This window comes from Anguilla rostrata, chromosome 7 (genome assembly GCF_018555375.3).
Source record: "Anguilla rostrata isolate EN2019 chromosome 7, ASM1855537v3, whole genome shotgun sequence".
Classification (NCBI taxonomy): domain Eukaryota; kingdom Metazoa; phylum Chordata; class Actinopteri; order Anguilliformes; family Anguillidae; genus Anguilla; species Anguilla rostrata.
The window spans coordinates 31,848,557-31,868,662 of record NC_057939.1 but is presented as its reverse complement, the minus strand read 5'-3'; the positions used below and the strand labels follow the sequence as shown (position 1 = coordinate 31,868,662).

General features: G+C 38.7%; 1 protein-coding gene across 5 annotated transcripts in view; it reads left to right on the top strand.

Moving 5' to 3' along the window:
• Nucleotides 1–20,106, top strand: part of tbk1 (TANK-binding kinase 1) — a 251,835-nt gene that overhangs the window by 28,264 nt on the left and 203,465 nt on the right. For all 5 annotated transcript variants that reach the window (XM_064341969.1, XM_064341968.1, XM_064341971.1 and 2 more), the window contains one exon: nt 12,522–12,703. In XM_064341969.1, coding sequence (XP_064198039.1) covers nt 12,522–12,703 — 182 coding nt within the window. The remainder of the gene's footprint in view (nt 1–12,521; nt 12,704–20,106) is intronic.

Below are 20,106 nucleotides of genomic sequence, written 5' to 3'. Positions count from 1 at the left end.
AGTAGAGAAACAGACTAACAATAAGTAAAAGTAAATAGCTACGTGATTCAATATAAGTGGCTATACAAACACACTTAGTTACCCGAAGTTGTATAAGATATACTGTAATTAAATTAATAAACAAATACTAGCCATAAATATCTAGCTAACTACCTAGCTGCTTATCCTATGCAGCTGTGAGTGATGATATGTAATGGCTTTTTTAAATCTTTCATACTAGCATGTAAACTGGCAAGGCACTGGGCAGGCAAGCTAAAAAGAATACATAGCTAACAACGTTAGCTGGCTTAATCAGCCGGTTACATTAGCTAGCTAGCTAACGTTGTTAGCTAACGTTAGGCGTACTAACGTTACTGAGCTGGCATCACGAATAATTATTTTGCTGAGGTTACACTTCTAAATCTGATTTTAGCTCGCTAATAGCCTAATTTTAGTAAATCACAATTAGCTACATTTATAGCCAGTATCAACCCTGTGCTGCCCTGCACAAACCTGAAGCTAGCTGCTCTGCACTATCTGGCTGAGCTGCTGACTGGCTCTCAACATCCGCTGTAAGGTTAGTTACATTCTCAATCTCATCATTATTCTCCTGAATCTCCTACACAGCCTCGATATTTTCTTTAAAAATCCACAGATATCCATCGTTTCAGACAGTTCACTGATGCTAACGTTACTGAACGAGAAATGTTCGTTAGGGCTCCATTAAATGGAATGATATTTGGTGCTGTATCTCTTTTTTTTGGGTGTCAAAAAGTTATTATTTTTTATTTATTTATTTATTTATTTATTTATTTATTTTTATTTTTTTTAGTGTCAAAAGTTATGAGGCTAGACGAAACACATCCGGGGCTTCAGCCCCAGAAGCCCACCCCTAGCGATGCCACTGGATAGACAACAGCAGTGTAACACAGAAGGCCAACGCATAGCAGAACACGTTCATGCTTATAATGTACTGTAAATGCTATTGAGCTATTTATGGAATGAATTGTGTGACCAACCCACTTTCATTCAGACCCAGCTGCAATTTCATTTCTGGCTATGCCGCTGGAATACCAGTGTATATAGTCTGTGTTGGAGCCAATGACGTAGGTCAGAGAAGGAGCAAAACCTCCATGGTAATCTATTCTGGAATTGTACAGGTACCACATACAAGCATAGGGAAGCAAAACCTTTTTTTGGAGGTTTAAGATGTGGCTACAAACCTGATGTAGGAAAGAGAGGTACATGTTTATGGGGCACTTGGACTCCTTTTGGGACAGGGGTTGCCTGTAAAAGTGTGGTGAAGTGCACTTGAACTGGAGAGGTACTGCTGCATTGGGCCAGTGTATGCATTAGCTCAGGGTTGTTTAACCTCTTAGCGCAAAGCCCCTAAAACGCTTTGTTTTAGTTTCATTAGTAGACGATACACGACAACTATGCTGAATACGGAGTTGTCGCTCTGGTCGTTCATTTAACAAGCACCCACTCCCTGCAGTCTTATCTGCAACTACACCCCCCACCCATGACATAATGGACAATATTGTCTATCTTGGCATTCATAAAAATATTCTTTCACCACTCAAAAATCGTATTTCGTCATAGCAACAAGATAAACCCAACAATAGCCCTAAGATATGTCAATACAGCAGTGAAAACGTTGCTCACTGAATAACGAAATAAACAAGACAAATCTACTTGTTTAACGTGACTTTCGAAGGCTTAGCTAGCGTTGCCGTAAAATGTAGTGTTAACACATTACTACAGTTGCGGGTCAGGCACTCTTCACGGTAAGAAGAAATTTAAGATAGCGCTGCCAATATTGCTTGTGTCGAAAGTGCTGCGACGGAAACAGCGATAGATTTACCCACAAGCCACATCTGTCCAAAATGTAAACAAGTAAGGCAGTCTTCGAGGTCGGGGAAAATGTTTATGACAGCGTCACCCAGCGAGTGAACACCACAAACGGCGGTGGTGTAACAGTTATTGGCTCATTACTGATTGTGGTGAAAACCTGCAGTGAAAACGTGCTAGGTTAACCACCCTCAGAGTGGCTGACCCTCAATCGTAGCGTTTTTTCCCCAAAGATGGTATTTCTAGATATAGCCTATTTTTGCCGCTGTGTTAACACATTTCTACGTTTGCCGGTCAGGCACTCTTCACCGTAAGAAGAAATTTTAGAGTTTTACTCAGGAGCCACATCTGTCCAAAATGTAAACAAATCCGGCAGTTTTTACGGTCAGGAAAAAAATTATGACAACGTTGTCGTGCACATCAATGTAATCAAGCTAACGTTATTAATAAATGTGAAGTCGTTATTTCGATGCTGATTAATAAGTCAGGTAATGTTACAATGTATCGAACGTTACACGCATGCTACTAGTTTAACGTTACCTACACACTGCGTAAGTTAATATAAAAAGAATGTATGCCTACTTACCAACAAGATTAAGTGACAACGCAGAAGTTTGTAACAAGTTTAGTTAGCCTTCTGAATAAGAAATGGTGGCTTGTTAGGTAACGTTAGCTTGTGATAGTTGGAAGCGTTAAGTGTTGAATGTCACTCTACGCACAATGAGGGTAAAGAACACTGATCTCAGGCCTGCTGTTTTCCTATATTGCGTTCACGTTTTAACCAACAGATGTCGCTGGTGAGCTTTCCAACCGAGCTGCCCCACTGTAACTGTAGTGTAAAAAACATCTTTAAAATACTTTTTTTTTTTTAATTCCCCGATGCTTAGGCCCGGCGGGGGGTCAACTTAGGCCCGGCGGGCCGCCGGACTTGCAATACACTGGCGGAAACCATGCTCCTAATATGACACCCGACAGCCCGTGGTGGTTCCTGATAGTCTCGGCGAGTGGCTCGAGCGCAAGCGCGAATAATAGCTGTGAAAGGGGACAGCCTTGACGTGTACCTCTACTCAAGGGGAAAATGTCAGACGTTGAGCCATTTACTAGGACCCTCGCAACTGGAGACCTGTATAGAAGTTTAACCCACTCAATAAAACCAGAGCCCAACCCAAACCTATCAAGTACATCAAAAAGATATTCCCACTCCACCTGATTGAATGCTTTTTCAGCATCCAATGAGACAGCAAGGACCTTTTTCTTTGTACTTTGTGAGAATTGTATTAGGTTAAGGAGCTGTATTTTTTATAAATCCTGTCTGATTTGGTCTAACTAAAATGGGCTACACCTCCTCCAATCTTCTAGCGAGGAGCTTTGATAGTAATTTGCAATTGACCCCAAGCAAGCTTATTGGCCTATAAGATGCACAGTAATCAGTTATCTTTCTTTAAAATCAGAGAAATGGGGCTAGATTTAAAGTTGGCAGAAGTGTGCCCCTTTCAAATTACTTGATAAACATGTTGGTTAGAGGTCCTACCACCAGCTTAGCCATCTTTTTTTATAAAATTCAGGCCCAAACCCATCAGGGCCTGGAGCTTTCCCACTTTGTAGGGATTTAATGGTCCCTAGGACTTCCTGTGCTGTGATTGGTCTGCACAATCATTTCTGCATTCTTCAGGTAAAGTGGGAAGATTTATTCCATCAAAAAAACCTTTCTTAGCACTGAAGTATTTTGGCACTCAGAAGAGTACAGTTCCTGATAGAAGTACTTCATTATTTTACTCATGATTTTGGTTTCAAAGAGGAAGAGGTTTTAAAATCTATATCCAGATCTATATATTTCTGATGTCTTGGCTGAGTTGCTTGGATTTTCCCATGGTATCAAGGGCAAAATGGCAGTGGCTCTAAAGGTAGGCCCGTAAATACAGCCATAGGTGCCAATTAACTCCCAATTAACTCCTAATTATGACAATTGGCCAATCAGAAGCTTCTAAGAAGTCATTACATCAATTTCTGGAAACTTTCAGACTGTTTAAAGAGACAGTTAACTTGGTGTATGTAAACTTTTGACCTACTGGAATTCTGATATAGTGAATTAAAGCTGAAATAAATCTCTGAATTAAGTCTCTGATCGATTGTTTTAAAATTACCTCTGATGTGAACAAAGTAGCTGCCCTAATTGACTTGCCAAAAGAAATGTATGGTAACATGAAATGTGTGTGAAATGAGTTGTGAAAAACTGAGTTTGAATATCTTTATCCTAGGTGTATGTAAACTTTTGGCCTCAACTGTATTTATTTATACATTTATGAATTTTGGTATATTTAGTCCTTCATAGTTGTCCCAGAAAATCATAAACCAAACTTGGTGTCATGAAATCCATAGCCTATGGCTTCTCCTTTGTGAAGATATGCATTGAACATTGTGATATCATTTGAATGGCAATATTGCATAAGAAACCAAAGTTATAAACCCTCACTTAAATGGCCATGAATGGTGGAATTGATCATCATTTAACTTCCTTGTATGTTTTTGACGATGTAGCTAGATTGCTGCGTGTATAAACGTTGCTGGAGCCCCGCAGAACAAGCCCCTGGCTGGACAAAGCCTGCAATAGTATTCTGAGGTTTTAGGGCCTACCTTGTAGTCATGTAGCTATCTGAGTCATGAATAGGATTTGGTACTAAAACCCGGTAGCATATATCGGTTTCCATACAAGCGGTAACATTACCCACTGGACCAAATCGTAACACAGATCCCGGTGCTTCATTTTTGTGCCGTCTGTACTAACGTTCTGCACTTGATTGACTCGTTAGCAATCTAGCTAATGTTAAACTTGGTCAAAATGCCGAAAGTGAAACTGACTAAAGTGTGGCTTTATTTTACCCAGAAGGATTCAAACAATGGGATGTACCTTTGCAATATAAAATACATTCTTTCATGTTGTTGTTTAGCCATTCTTTTAAGGAAGGTAGACTACTGCTTCAGGTTTGAAAAGTGTTGTTTTATCAGGGGTATTGTCAAAATGTAATGATACCCATCCCTTGTCATGAAGCAATATGATCTGAGATTTGCATATGAAATGATGATGAATGGATATCAGAAATATTAATGAGGTATGAAAAGATCATACAGCTGTGAAAGCAATAGTTTCAATTTTTTTTTTCCAATACAATTTTATTGAATTTTAATACAATTACATTAACAGTAGAATCCCCATCACCCTTTCCCCCACTACCTCCCTCCCTCCCCCTCAAGCATATACCCACCCCAAACAATCCTTGGGAAAATAATAATAATTGAAATACATTGAATAATAATAATAATAATAATAATAATAAACCGAACTAAATGCAAGTAGTTTACAGGGCATACATAGGATCAAATAGCCATTGGTAAAATGGACTAGTATTAATATAACAAATACAGAATGATAGATAAGAGATGTGAAAAATAAAGAGATAAGTTGAAGCACATACACACAGGCTCCTTCTTAAGTTGCATACATGTAGGACACATCCACATTTAGCACACATACATATGCCACGGATATTTATGACTTAAAGTGATAATCTCGAATATTTCAGTTTTGTTCTCTATGGCGGTGCCAATGGCGAGAAGCGGTAATTGCAGGTGTGTTTTTGGACCTCTCTTCCCATAGATCCAACCGGATCCAACCAGTGTCGCCTGTGTGACATCAGTCAGTTGGCACACCAACTATAACACTTACTATTTACTGAATAAAAAACGGTTGTTATAAAAGTAACGTTATGTACATACTCATTCGTTGTCTAACATTAGGCTAACTCAAGATGTCTTTACACTGCCGAGCCGGGTTAAAATGCCATAGCAAACCTGGAGTAGAATTAGTGATGATCAATTTCTGCAAACTTTATCCACCTTTTGCCTGGTATGAACATCTTTACACTGCAGAGAAGAATTTGCAGGATTCGCTGTGGCTCGTGCAGTTATGTATCTCGTGCACAATAAGCAGTCTTTTTCGTGAATGATTGTTGTGTGGTATTTTTGAAACAACTACCTTGCAAAATGTTACCCCTGGTGTTTCTGGTTTTGCTAGCTAATCTTGTTTCAAAATTTTGTTGAAAATTTAAATTTCAAATAAATATATATGTTTAATATAACTACTATGAATTAATGTTTCTGTTTATTAACAGCATACTCTCACATACAGGTCCAGGGTTCCTCGCTCCCCCTCGGTCTTGGTCTCGCCCCCCCTCGGTCTTGGTCTTGACTCGGTCTCGGATTAGGTGGTCTCGACTACAACACTACTAACCGGAAGTCCGTAGTTTCCGTTTTTCTGGAAATTATTAGTAAGCAAGCAGGCTAGCTTCCACACAAAGCAAAGATGGTTACTGCAAAGTTTTTTTTTAAATGTGTGCACTTCCTTAAATGTCCATTTTGTGTGTGTATCTGATGTTATTGGCTGATACAGAAAAATATCCAAAGGGGGGGATTAATTAATTGTGGTACTGGAGCATTTGTAATGATGTGATCAGCAGAAGAAGGAGGAAAAAACACAAAATCCCATAAGTTTGGGGTTTTCTTGTGTGGAGAAGTGAAGTTGTTTGTGAATTCTGTCTGTTTACATGTTAATGTATTTAAAGCTGAGATTTTGTAGTCATTTGTGATTATTTCTGTAGGAAACCCAGAAGTGCATAACTCTCACTGCTGTATAGGTATACGGCATGCCTGCCATCCCAATGTCTCTATCATCATCTATCTATTGATGATGTTTATTGAACTCGATCAGAAATGTGCATGGTGCAGTTTCACTTCAAACAGAACACTTATAAACACTCATAAAAATGGACACTGCCCACAATCCATCCTGAATGCTCGGCCATGCTTTGCCGGATCATGATAGCTTGAGACGACAACATTGATAATGAATAGTAATATCAACTGATTGTACACAGATTGTAGTTTAAATGTAATGTTTTTTGGGGGGGCTTTTTCAGCTTTATTTGACAGATAAGTGTAGAGAGACAGGAAGAACTAGGAGAGAGAGGGAGAGACATGCAACAAAGGTAGGCGGTCGGACTCGAACCGCCGATGTCGCGGCTCGCAATGAGCATATGGAAAGCGCTCTACGGGCTCCTTCACAGCTAAACACATGACAGTGCCTGAAAAATAAACATAATGTTAAAAATAAACGTGAGGTTTTTTTACCTTCTTAAATTTGGCGTTTGGTGAACAGAACGCAAAATCTGGCAAGGACATTGTTTAACAACTGACCCCATGTCACAACGGACCCTACCCTTCCCGAAATATACTGTATAGATGGCTCAAATAATGACAAAGAAGTCAAAGGCTTCCAACATGTAATCTCCATGGACTTAGACATTAACATTAATCAACAAAATGTAAACAAAACCCAAAATGTTTTGGTAAAAAAAATTTCTATCATAACCAGCAGTGAGCATGAATAAAGTTTGGATTAGTGGCCACACAAATATCCATGAAAGCCAAAACAAGACCAAAATAATGAGCGTACCTTCATGTGCTTACAACAGCAGATGACTTTGTATTACGAAATTATGTCATCATACTCCACAGACCACACATGTGCAGTGTGAAATATGTTTTGTCTTGATAGCCAGTTTTTATTAATTGATTCTTTACAGCTACCACAGATAAATTAGTGACATGTTATACAAAGAACAGCCTCCCCGGGTGTACAGTATGACAGCCACTGACACCAGGTGTATCACTGGGAAATCATACCACGGGGAAAAGGAGCTGTTGATTTTTAGTGGTGGTGGCTAGCCATAACTAGTCATGTCAGGGCTGGGTTGGCAATTTGACGGATCAATTAACATTAGTATCAACCTGACTAGTGGTACAGCTAGCAGTTTCAAGGTTAAATGCAGCGCGTGTTGTCTCACTAATGTGAGCTGTCTTGTTAGCTAGCGTACTTGTCTGCTTGTCATTTAATTGTAGCTTGAGGGTCTTTGAGCAACTGTAGGGGTAAGCTGTTGCGGCGGCTGAATCCTCCTCTTTGCCTAGCATGTGAATGCTATTCGGAAATTTGAACAAAGTACCCTGTTGAGCCTTCACCATTTTATTAAGGTTAGCTAATTTCAGAGATGGATACACCAGGATGGAGTCTAGCTCAAATTCACTCTTACATAAAAGAGCTTGCACCTGCATTTTCATATTTTTTATTGGTCACAATTGTCAATCCAGTTGTCAATGGCAGGTTAATATGTAATGATAGTGAAAGAAAATTTGACAATTCAACTTGAACCCAAGTTGGCTCCTCCTGGCATTTTTTAACCCCTTTGCGCACATCTCAAATCGGGCCAATCCTTGCCCATTTAGATGGTACCTTATTTAAAGCTTTATAACTCCAGATGTGAGCATCACAGAGACTTTTAAAATGGCTTAAATGAAGCAAGACATTTGTACCATTTGCAATACTAACTAACTTAGATTAGGTTATATCATAATTTACGAAGAAATAAATTGCCACAAATGCAATTGTCTAGGCAAAAAAATCAAAAATGAATTTGCTCTATTTTAGTTTTCAATGAAATACTAAGAGATTGCATATACACAGCAGGTTAAACTATACATGTACTGGATCAAAAATTCCTTGACCACAAGTGTGTAAAATCTAACGGTGGATATGCAGAACTTCTAAAGGTTTATGAAGCAAGAATTAATCAGTGTACCCAGTGTCTCCAAATCTATCCAAAGTGCTGCTCTCCACAGTTCGGGGCTGACACTGGGAGCAAACACCGAGAGCACAATTATGATTTTCGTTTCGTTTTATTTTAAGCACAAAAGAAAAAAGGAATCCTCAGCTGAGAAGTTGGAGGAGCTGGACTTGGCCGGGAAGGCGGGTCAGCTACAGAGCAGGCAAACTGAAAAATTGCTGCTCTGTTTTACTTTCTTTTGTCTTTGTTATTTTAGCTTGTTGTTTTAGTTTATTGTTTTTGCCCGGAACCCGTGAGGGGGAAAGTGGTGAAGTGGTCCGTTTATTTGATTTCGTGTTTGTGCGTGTGCGCTCTCTCTCTCCATGCGACAGAAACGGTGTTCCCCGGTACTGTCGCATCTCTCTGCCCGTTGTGTCACGCTTGGTGTGTGGCAAACTTGTATAACCAAATATTTTCAGCAGTAACACTTACATTTGGACTATGAAACCTTATCTGTGTTCAGTAGATAAAGACAGAGAAAGTAAATCAATGCTTTCGTTCCCAAGTTCTAACTTAGTCCAGAAAACAGTATATTAGCCAGGTCTATCAGCAAACATATGCCTTAGCCATGCTCAGAATTTTTCAGGCATAACAATATTTTCCAAGAAATGACAAAAGCCATTGATAAAATTTTTCCAGGTGCAGTGTCTTTTACTGCGACCACAGACTGAATGCGTAATGCAGCTATAATGAGACAAAACTTTCGGTTACGCTGAGCTATAAAACGCAATTCCAAAAGTAAGATTATACATATTATGCATTGTTAGAAAGCTTATTCTGTCACCTATTGGATCTATTAAATGTCGATCAAAACAGATTGTACTATGAAGGGCGACAACACCGTAAACAACATGTGGTAATAAACACAGCTATTTTGGAAGGTACCCAGGCATCACAATTGAGCATATATTTCACATACAGATTGTCCAAGTCAATATATGACCACTCAGTCTTGAAAGGGACATCTCTACGCATAAAACCAATGGTAAGGAAGGTTGTATATTTATTCCATATTTTGTCACAGATATTGACAGTAGAATTTTTTAAGAATTCCTTGTGTTTATTTCAGTTTTCAGTGAGCAGCATTTTTCACTGCTGTACTGGCATACCTTCGGCTATTGTTGGCTTTATCTTGTTGCTACAACAGAATGCAAATTTTTTGTGGTAAAAGAATGCTTTGATGTATGCCCTGATAAACATTATTGTCCAGTGTGTCATGCATGGGGGGTGTAGTTACAGATGAGCCTGCAGGGATGGGGTGCTTGGTAAATGGATGACCAACATGACAATGGTGGCGCTTAGAATCAAAAATCATATCTTAATCTTAATATGCTTGGCTAGCTGACACTATCTAACCATCCCCCCTTTGTTTGTAGAACACAATAAGGCTCATCATCATGGATGTTTTTTTAATAAATGTTAACAAAAACTTTACAGTTACACAGAATATAAATGAAAGATGCTAAATATTTAATTGATGAGAAGTCAATACAGTACATAACTTGCTATAAGCTATGATTTTACCCAAAAATCCAACATACCTGACACAAAATGACAACCGCAAATCCATGTTTCAGTGCCTGGATTCCAGTTGTTTCTGCAAATTGCAGCGATCCATTTGCTTTTCTTTTCTTTAGCTTTCGGCAGTCTGTAAAAAGATAGCTCCGATTGCTTGTTGAATCTATTTGTACAGTCAATCGCACAACAGCTCTTTCCCATTTTAGATGTGTTTTTTGTGTTTTCGTGGCATTCAAGGTGAACGCTAACACTGCCACTCAGTAGTCTTTCTGCCACTCAGTGGGTGTAACCGCAGTGACTTCCCCTTACTGTGACGTCACGTGCATACCCTCTATTGAGAAATCTAGGTACGCCGGCATGCCGACCACCAGGAGGATTGCGCGAAGTGGTTAATAAAGTAAAGCATACAGACATTTTTGCAACAATGGCCTAACTCAAAGTGGCCATCTATTCATAAATGATTGCCTGCAGAATATCTCCAATCAGAATATAGTGTATAGCATAATAACTAAATGAACAAATTCAGAGATCATAGAAAATCATAAGTCTATAGCCGCGTTTCCACCAAAAGTACCCAGAACTTTTAGTCCCAGGAACTACTTTTCAAGGAACTAAAAGGTTCCTTCAGCCCATGGTTGTCTGCGTTTCCACCGCGGTCTAAAGTCCCGCGAAGATTAGGCAAATTAGCCCACTGACGTATGAAAAAGCGATGTTGTCGTCGGTCTATCTGTCCTATGATTTCTTCTGTAACCCCATACTACCACCGAAGTAGCCTACATTATTTTCTAATAACCGGGACAGCCCGGAGGGGTTTATTCCACTTATATACAACGGGTTACCAACAATGACTATATATAGTTACTTTTGTATTTATTGATTTTTATCGATTTAATCAATATCGGAATTGAAATATTCTTCTGCAGCTGTTTGGGCATATTTTACCGTTGTCAAGCAAAATTGTCGTTGGTAGTTGAACTTGGACCGTTGTTATGCAACAAATAGGATATAACAGGCCAATAGTCAGATTGTAACGGTTTTATATATCCTCTCAAACACATTCATTATGTTTTTATGTGAACATTCACTTTCATGTCTTGACATCCGAGGCGACAGAATGCATTCACATTTCCAATATAACTGGCAACAACAGCAGAAAACATGCACACATTGTAAAAAATTTGCTGTTTGATTACTTTCTCATCGTCAATTCCATATAGGCTAATCGCAAAATGACAAGAATAGAACGAAAACTCGGACTTGCGTGAAAATTTAAATTAGCAGTGGTACAGCCACCGTTTGCTTTCCTTCGAAGTTACTGCTAGCCGAGCAGCGAAGTGTGCCCTCCAGATGCGAACCATGCACCATAAATTAGTCCATAGTCTTCCTGGTCTTTTTGCGGAATTGAAGAATGGCAGAGTAAAATTACAGCAGTCTGAAAAAGCTAAAGGGAGGATTACTAGAATTAACCTGTTATTTTACCCTGACAAAAAGTGCGGAAGGTGATTTCCAGTTTGCTTTTACTGTATCGCCAATGTGAATTACGCAGAACTACCGCATACCTCACATAACTGTATCAAACGTTTTGAGTCAATTACAACGGGCTAACAAAGAAAATCCGGAAGAAAATATTCAGCAACCGAATTAATCCGTTTGAATGTTTTGGTACGTAATATGCTGTCCCAGCACGAATCCTTAGCATTTTATAAAATGAATACTAAAGCAAGAAAAGAACAGAAGAGCACACGTTATAATTCCAAGACGTTGGCAGGCTATAACCAAAACTAGGCTACTGCGCCGCATAACATACAAGTTTGATTTGAAGTTATTATGAAAATAAATCGGTTTGCGGCTGCATATTTTTAAACATGGCGGTTGAAAATAAAACACTGCAAGTAGTCGACCGATCAGAAATTTTCAGCCCTTGCGCCCCACCCCAAAGGTTCCGGTACTTTTGGAAAGTACTACCCCCCGAGCAGGAACTTTTTTAGGGGTAAAATAAAGCCCCCGGAACTAAATTTAGACCCTAGTTCCTGCGGTGGAAACGCGGCTTGTGTTATACAAAAGTCAGAGGGGTGGGGAGGATTCCAGTGCCTATGGTACTTAATAGTTGCTGACCCAGACACCACATTGTGATGGCTCCTTCCTTGGCTTCTGATGAGTGTCATGATGCAAACCAACATATAAAAATGATATCATACCTTTGACCAGAAGTGCTCTTCTTTTGAGAAGTTGAAGTACCTCTATAATGTAAAGAATGTAAATATTTCACAGTCAAATGTCGTGCAAAACAAATGGTCAACATGGGATCCCAAAATTCCAATTGCTTTCCTTGACTGCTCTTTGTCTCTGAAAATCTTTTACAAAAGAATTGATTGCTTTGAATGAAGCATACTCCTTAATAAACGTATTGTAATTATTATAAACATCAGACTTTTTCTGGCATCTGTTTTTGTCTTTCAGTTGCTGGCATGAACCACCTGCGAGAGTATGGCATTGTTCACCGTGACATAAAGCCAGGGAACATCATGCGTGTGATTGGCGAGGACGGGCGGTCTGTCTACAAGCTGACTGATTTTGGTGCCGCCCGCGAGCTGGAGGACGACGAGCAATTTGTTTCCCTCTATGGAACAGAGGAGTACCTGGTAAGGGAAAAACCGTCTGGGCAGTATGGTCATCTGCATTTCACTCTCCTCATCCCTGTATATATACACATTTGAAACTTAAATCTGTACCTTTACGTTGCTGATCTCTTGGATTGCCACTATTTTCGAAAGGGCTCCGGCCGGTTCGCTAGTGAAGCATAGTGAGGTGTGGTAAAGTGAAGGCCTCGTAGCAAATTGCTGCGACATCTCTCTCTGACAACAAAACCGTCAAATTAAAAAATAATGATATTTCCCTTGGCTGGGGGCGATTTCACCTTTAACTGTCTGGTAAAGAATTTGCCTACATAATCTCCCGGTGAGTGAGAGGCCCAGGCTCAAATCCCACCTTGTTCTTGGGTAAAATGTCTGATTCATTACCCAGGACACCTCCCCATGGCCACGGAGTGATCTTGACACTGATACATCACTTGTTAATATTGGCTGTGTGTGCTTGGACCCTGTGCATTGCTGCCAGCTATATTTATTAGGGTTTTGAGCAGCTGCTGGAACCATATTGTCTTTGTTCTGATTATTATTATTATTAGTATTATTATTCTCCCTGGTTTAGGCCTAAAGCTTAAAACTTCTGTTTGGACTGGTGAAAACTCACAAAAACTGGTAGGACCGTTAAGGCTGAGGTTCGCTATGATTGCTATGAAAATTACACCGATTGGCCAGCTGATGGCGCTATAGCGATGAAGTCATAACTTTTGAACTTTTTGAAATTGTTGTAGGAAGACAGGGCTAGTGTCCCTTAATTCTATTCCTCATGCCGAACAACAAAGTCTCTTGGACCATTTCTGCTCGTTATAATTTTCTGAAACTTAACAACTCCTCTGAAGGCAACTGACCAATTTGAACGAAACTTGCAATAATATGGTAAGAGGACACTTCTTTTTTTAGTTATATTGTGAAAAATTCTGACCAGTGTTAAATAAAATGTTTTTTTTAATGCATACATTTTGCTAATTTTGTTAACTAATTCTAGACTTGGTTTATAGGATAGCAACTTTTGACATGTAGGGCACATAGGATCTGAACAAAACAAAATTTGAACTGTGTCAATCGGTTAAAAAATATAGAAACTACAGCTAATTTTGTGTCCATACGGGAAAGCTAATTGAATCCTACTGTTTTGATTGGGCTTAATTGCTATTATACTGTGCCATGATGTTTTCCTCATTTTTGGGATTTTGGGCTGTTCAAAATCAACAGTACTTGGAAGATAGATATTTCCTGTAGTGCAGGAGTATTTTTGGTACTGATTCAGCATTTGGTTGTGCTATAATTCTCAGTTGAAATTGCAGTTATTTATTAATCATAACTCTTGCCCTGGTCAAACTAGAGACTTGAAAACAATGTCAGTCAGTCCTCATAAACTTGCCTCAAGGAACCAGAAAGGAATTGTATTTCCCACCATTTAGTATTTTATGGAAGCACTTAAAATGCTTCTCCTCCTACAAAAATTAACTGATTTTGACAAAATTGGGTATTTTGCCTCATCTCCCAAGCATTTAGGCAGCTATTACTTCTGGGGAAATGACAAGCTAATGAATTTGCAGTGGGCGTGGTTTTCACACAAATGCTAATATTTCCAAAACTATGGCATAAAGTTAGAAAACTTGGTATGTGTATTACAATTTAGATCAAGACAACAAGTCTAAAGTAATAGCCAAATCAAACCACATGGTGCTATAGAGATAAACATATAAAAAACATTGAAAAAGTAAAAAAATCACTGTTGCATAGACAGGTCCCTAAGTTCATGGCAAGGTCCATACGTAAAATTTGTGTCCGCCTTCATTGACTCTCTGTGCTTGTCAACTGCTGTTATGCTACTTGGACCTCGGTAATCAGTACTTGCAGCTATATTTATTATTATTGATATTATTTCCTTCCTTTTCTCACTGGATTTTCACCCCTTCTTACGCATAAAAACTCATGTAACTTGGCAGGCATGTTTGGTATGGTCACAAATTTATTATGCATGACACGCATGCAACTGTCACTCCAGGTGGTGCTGCAGCGCCACCTGCAAAATTGCAACATTAAAAAAAGTATTATGCCCATCCTGTTTGACATACATCCACTAAATTTTTTCCACACCTCATTTTGAACAAATAATGTCATAAAACCCCTAGTGTCTGCCTGATTTATTTTCTGTCATTTTTTATTTTTTGTACTTCTCCTGCACTGTTTACTCGATTCTCACCAAATTTGGAAATGTGTGATCTCAAATTTGGAAATATGTCTTAAATTACGAAGGAAATTTTAACATCTCAAAAGATGTCCACAGGACTGTAGTTTTAATTTAGACAAAAATGGCTGACCATGCCCCATATGTGTATGACCACAAATGTATGCCAATTGTGATAATACTTCAGGGGATGATAGTCATATTGTGGACGAACTTTTGCAGGTTCGCCATGTTATACTGCAATAAAAGCTATCACACTGCGACACACCCCTTTCTGAACAGAAGAGTTGGACACAGGGAGATATATGAATCCGGAAATATTCTGGTCTTTATTTACGTACTTGGAGAGAGAGAGAGAATCCTGTCTAATACAAAACAATAAAACAGCTTCGCCCTTCACCCTCAGGGGATTGGGGTAAAAATAATAAAGAAACACAACAAACTACAATAACAAAGACAAAATAACGAAACTATGACACTTTCCAGCCTTTTTCCGTGCTGGCACGTTTGTCTCTCTCTCTCTCGGCTTGCGTTTTCCTCGGTCACAGACTCCTACTGGGAAGAAAGCACACTGTAAATGCCTGGATAAAGATAATCAAATATGAATATGCAAAAATTGTGAAAACAATATTGCACCACACCTCCTTTAAATCCAGCCACTGTTCAAATTGTGGAAATATAAAAATTGGAAAGGGACCCATGTAGAAAATTTGTTTTTTATTTTTGAAACTACCACCCAAGGTGGCATTACAGCACCAGTTCAAAATTGGCAATATCCATCCATCTATCCATTATCTATTCCCACTTATCCTGGTCAGGGTTGCGTGGGGTGCTTGAGCCTATGCTAACGTGCATTGGGCTCAGGAATACTCCCTGGACAGTTTACCAATCTATCACAGAGCACACACACCATTCACTCACACACACATACCTATGGGCAATGTACAGTATACAGCATAAATGAGTACACCCCCTCTGAACATAAATATATATTTCTGTTAAATGATCACCATTACAATTCATGGAAAGATGACAAAATTGAAATTTATTAAACATATACTTAATAACAACATAGAAAAATATGTCATCAATAGCTGTAAAATAAGTAAATTAAGCAACTTTGCTGAAATCGAGGGTTGCAAAAAATGTGTACACCCTTGATTAAATTCTACAAATATGTAATATTATAGTACTTAGTATGTCTTCCATTACTTTTAAGTACTGCGCTGACCCTTCTTGGCATTGAGTGTACAAGTTCACAACATACTGTCATGTCTATCCTGTTCCACTTCTGGAGGATGACCTCCTTGAGTGCCTTGAAATTTGATGGGGAGTGTTGCTCAACTTGTCTTCTCATAATTCCCCACAGGTTCTCAATAGGGTTGAGGTCGGGTGACATACTTGGGCACTCAGCAATTTCACCTTGTTCTTCCTTAAGAATGTAGCAGTGGCTTTGGAAGAATGTTTAGGGTCATTGTCATGTTGAAAAAGTGCCCCAACGACCCAGGGTGTGGGGAGAGGGTAGCATCTTCTCTTTCAAGATTTTGAAGTACATCTGGAAATTCATGATGCTATTGATGAAGTACAATTCCCCCACACCTTCAGCACTCATACATCATCATATTAGAACTTTTCCACTGCCGTAATTCACTGTGGGGACATGCACTTCTCACTGTACTCCTCCCCTAGCGACCCCATACATTTTGGATGCCATCAGATCCAAAAAGATTGACTTTGGTCTCATCAGACCAGAGTATGAATTCCCAAAATCTTCACCTTTGTCAATATGGGCCTTGGCAAAGGCTAAACAGGCTTTCTTGTGCTTTGGCTTCAGCAGTGGCTTCCTGCTTGGAAGACAATCATGTATTCCACTTCTATTCAGTCTTACTGTGTGAGATGAAACAGTCACTCCAGTTTGGCTTTCCACAGCTTTCACCAGCTCTGAGTCACTTGCTTTGCAATGCTCCTGCACTTTTCTCAGCAAAAATTGCTCATCACTAGGTGAAAGCTTATGGTGACAGCCTGAACGTTTGGGACAGGTAGCTTGTCTCAAGTCCATCCTTTTTGAAGTTCTGTATCACGTTTTCTACTGTACTGACTTAATAATAGTGATTTTCTAATCCACTTGTACTATTGTCCTCTTTTGTGCAATGAAATAGGTTTGTTTCTCAAGTCTCTAGACAATTCTCTCCCATGTGGTGCCAATATTGTCAGAGTGATTCAGTGGGTTAAATACCACTCTTAATTGTCAAGGCGTAACTTGGCGGGATGGCATACCTGCCACAATATTGCTTGTGTCTAAAGTGCTGCGTCGGAAACAAAGATAGATTTACTCAGGAGCCACATCTGTCCAAAATGTAAACAAGTCAGGCAGTTTTCATGGTCGGGAAAATTTTATGCCAACATGGTCATGTAGCTAACTTAGCTAGCTAGCCAAACAGTCAGTAACACAGATACTTCCTTTGTGCCATTTACGGATAATGTCAAGGAGGAAAGGTAGCCTACTGTAAAAGCCAAAAAACCTTAGACGGTTTTTTAAATGTTTGAATGTGCCCAGCATTCCAAGGCTGTAAGAATCAGTAGCCAATCAGGACTTTTTTCAAGTTTTTTGTAGAGTGCAAAAATTTTGATATTATTTATTTTAATTTAATTTAATTTAATTTATTTTGTTGCTGTTGAAAACACAGCATTCCAAGACTGTACATTGTTGTCAGATTATTTGTAAGACTCTGCTATGCTGTTGTTGAGTTTTTTAAATGTGTGTTGAATAAATGACTTATTTATAACAACATTCACATTAAATAGTCATATTTTAAAATCTCCAGTAAACTTTTAGCACTGATTTAATGTAGGGCCCTATGGAATCTGTTTTATAGCTTTTTAAAATTCTGAATTCCGCAATTCTGTCCGTGATTCTCTTATCACAGAAACTAAACTACTCAGTGAAACTGAGTAAAAGCAAAATGCTTTTGAAATTATAGTTAAATTTACTTAATGACAAACATTTTCAAATACCCATGTGAAAAAGTAATTTTCCCCCTTAGTCACTCAATCAACCAAATAACCAAAATAAATTAATAATTATATTCAGCTGATTGAACACAACCAGGCTTGATTGTAGGGCTGCCACTAATGACTATTTTTCTATCGGTTAATCTATCGACTATTTTACTGATTAGTCGATTAATCTAAACGATTAATTTTCCTCCAAAGAAATCATTTTCATTTAATCATTTCATTTAAGTTCATTTTATTTTGACAACAGCAAACTGTGTATGCCATTGTATAATGCAATACAAAACAAAATGTAAACAAAGGTTTACATATTAAAGTGCAAAACTGTAGGTTTAAACTGGCAACTCCAACATGCTAAAAATAAATTAAAAAGAGGGCTTATTATTTAAGTCAGTAGAGCAACTCCAAAATAAATTCAAGTTTCTATTAAACCCCTTATCAAAGTAAAAAAAAGTTAGGTCTGCATATTAAACAAAGTGCAACATGTTTAGAGTGTAAGAGACAATGGTGTCCAGCTCAAAGTCCAACTAAAATATTGGAGTCAAACATCTGTTAGACAGGTGTTGTAATGTAAGAATGTCAACATGTCCACATGTTCTGGACTTAGGCTCTCTTTTCTTGGAAACTTTTCACTACTAACTAACGCTAACATTACAGTGTGAAATATCCACATTATATAATACCACAAACCTATTTAAAGACACTCAAAAATAACGTATATTACCGAAATATTTTGAGCAGTAATACTTACATAGAAATGATGAAATTTTATCTGTGTTCAGTAGAGACAGAGACAGTAAATCAATGACAGTTCTATCCGCTTCTGTTTTGCTCCAGAAAACGATGTCAGATAGGTCTATCAGCAAACATATGGCTTACCTATGCCCAGAAGTCCTCAATAATAATAGTATTTTCCAAGAAATTACGAAAAATCATTGACAACGTTTCGTTAGGTGCAGCGTCTTTTACTGCTACCACAGAGTGAATGCGTAAGTGAATGCGATGATAAGAAAATTTGCGGTTACGCTGACCTATAAAGCGCTATTCCAAAAGCAAGATTAAACATGTACATCGTTGGAAACCTTATACTTTCACCTACTGAATAAATGAATTGTCAATCAAGCCAGACTGTACTAAAAAGGGCAACAACGCCGTAAACAACATGTGTGGTATTACGCACAGCTATTTTGGAAGGTACCCAGGCATCACAAATGCGCCTATATTTCACAAACGGATTGTCCAAGACAATATATGACCACTCAGTCTCAAAAGGGACATCTCTACGCATAAAACCAATGTTAAGGTTGTATATTTATTCAGTATTCAACTCCGTATAACTTTGCACAGTGTACAAACCACCTTTTTGTTTTGTGATAATTTTAAGTACTCCCATACTTTCGAAGCCTTGGTTCTTTGGAAACTTTTACTCTGAACCTCTTTCGCAACCGAGTCAGACTCTGCTGCAGCCGCCATAATTTTTTAAATACTGTAGCGTTGACTGGAGCCGACCAATGACTGGAGCCAAAAACGACTGACATCATGCACGCAGAAATTACGTAGTGATATTGAAGAAAAACATTTGTCATAATAATGAAGTGAAGCATTTTAGAAATCAAAAAGGTAAATTCATAAACATTGAGAAAAAAATGAGAAAAAAGTTGTTGAAATGGAGAAATGGAAAACGCCTGGAACAGTGGTGAATCTTCCTAGGAGTGGCCAGCCTGCCAGAATGTCTCCAAGGGCGCAGTGATAACTCATCCAGGATGAGTCACAAAAGATCCCAGAAGAACATCCAATGAACTGCAGACCTCTTTAGCCTCAGCTATGGTCAGTGTTCATAACTCCACAATAAGAAAGAGACTGGACAAAAATGGGATTCATGGGAGAGTAGAAAAGTGGAAACCACTGCTAACCAAGAGAAACATCAATGCTCATCTCACATTTGCACCTGGGTATTTCCAAGCCTTTTTTTGGATAATATTCTATGGACAGATGCATCAAAAGGGGACTTTTTGGGACTTCCGGTTATGGCGTGGTGCTGGTGAGAGGCATCTTTGTGAGACTCCAAGGCTAATTTATTGAATCGATTATTTAGAAGACCACAAATAGCTTAAACTCCACATATACTTGAACAGTAGCCTACTAGTCAACACCATGGTGGGGAAATCTCAGAAAACAGCTCAGCAAAACC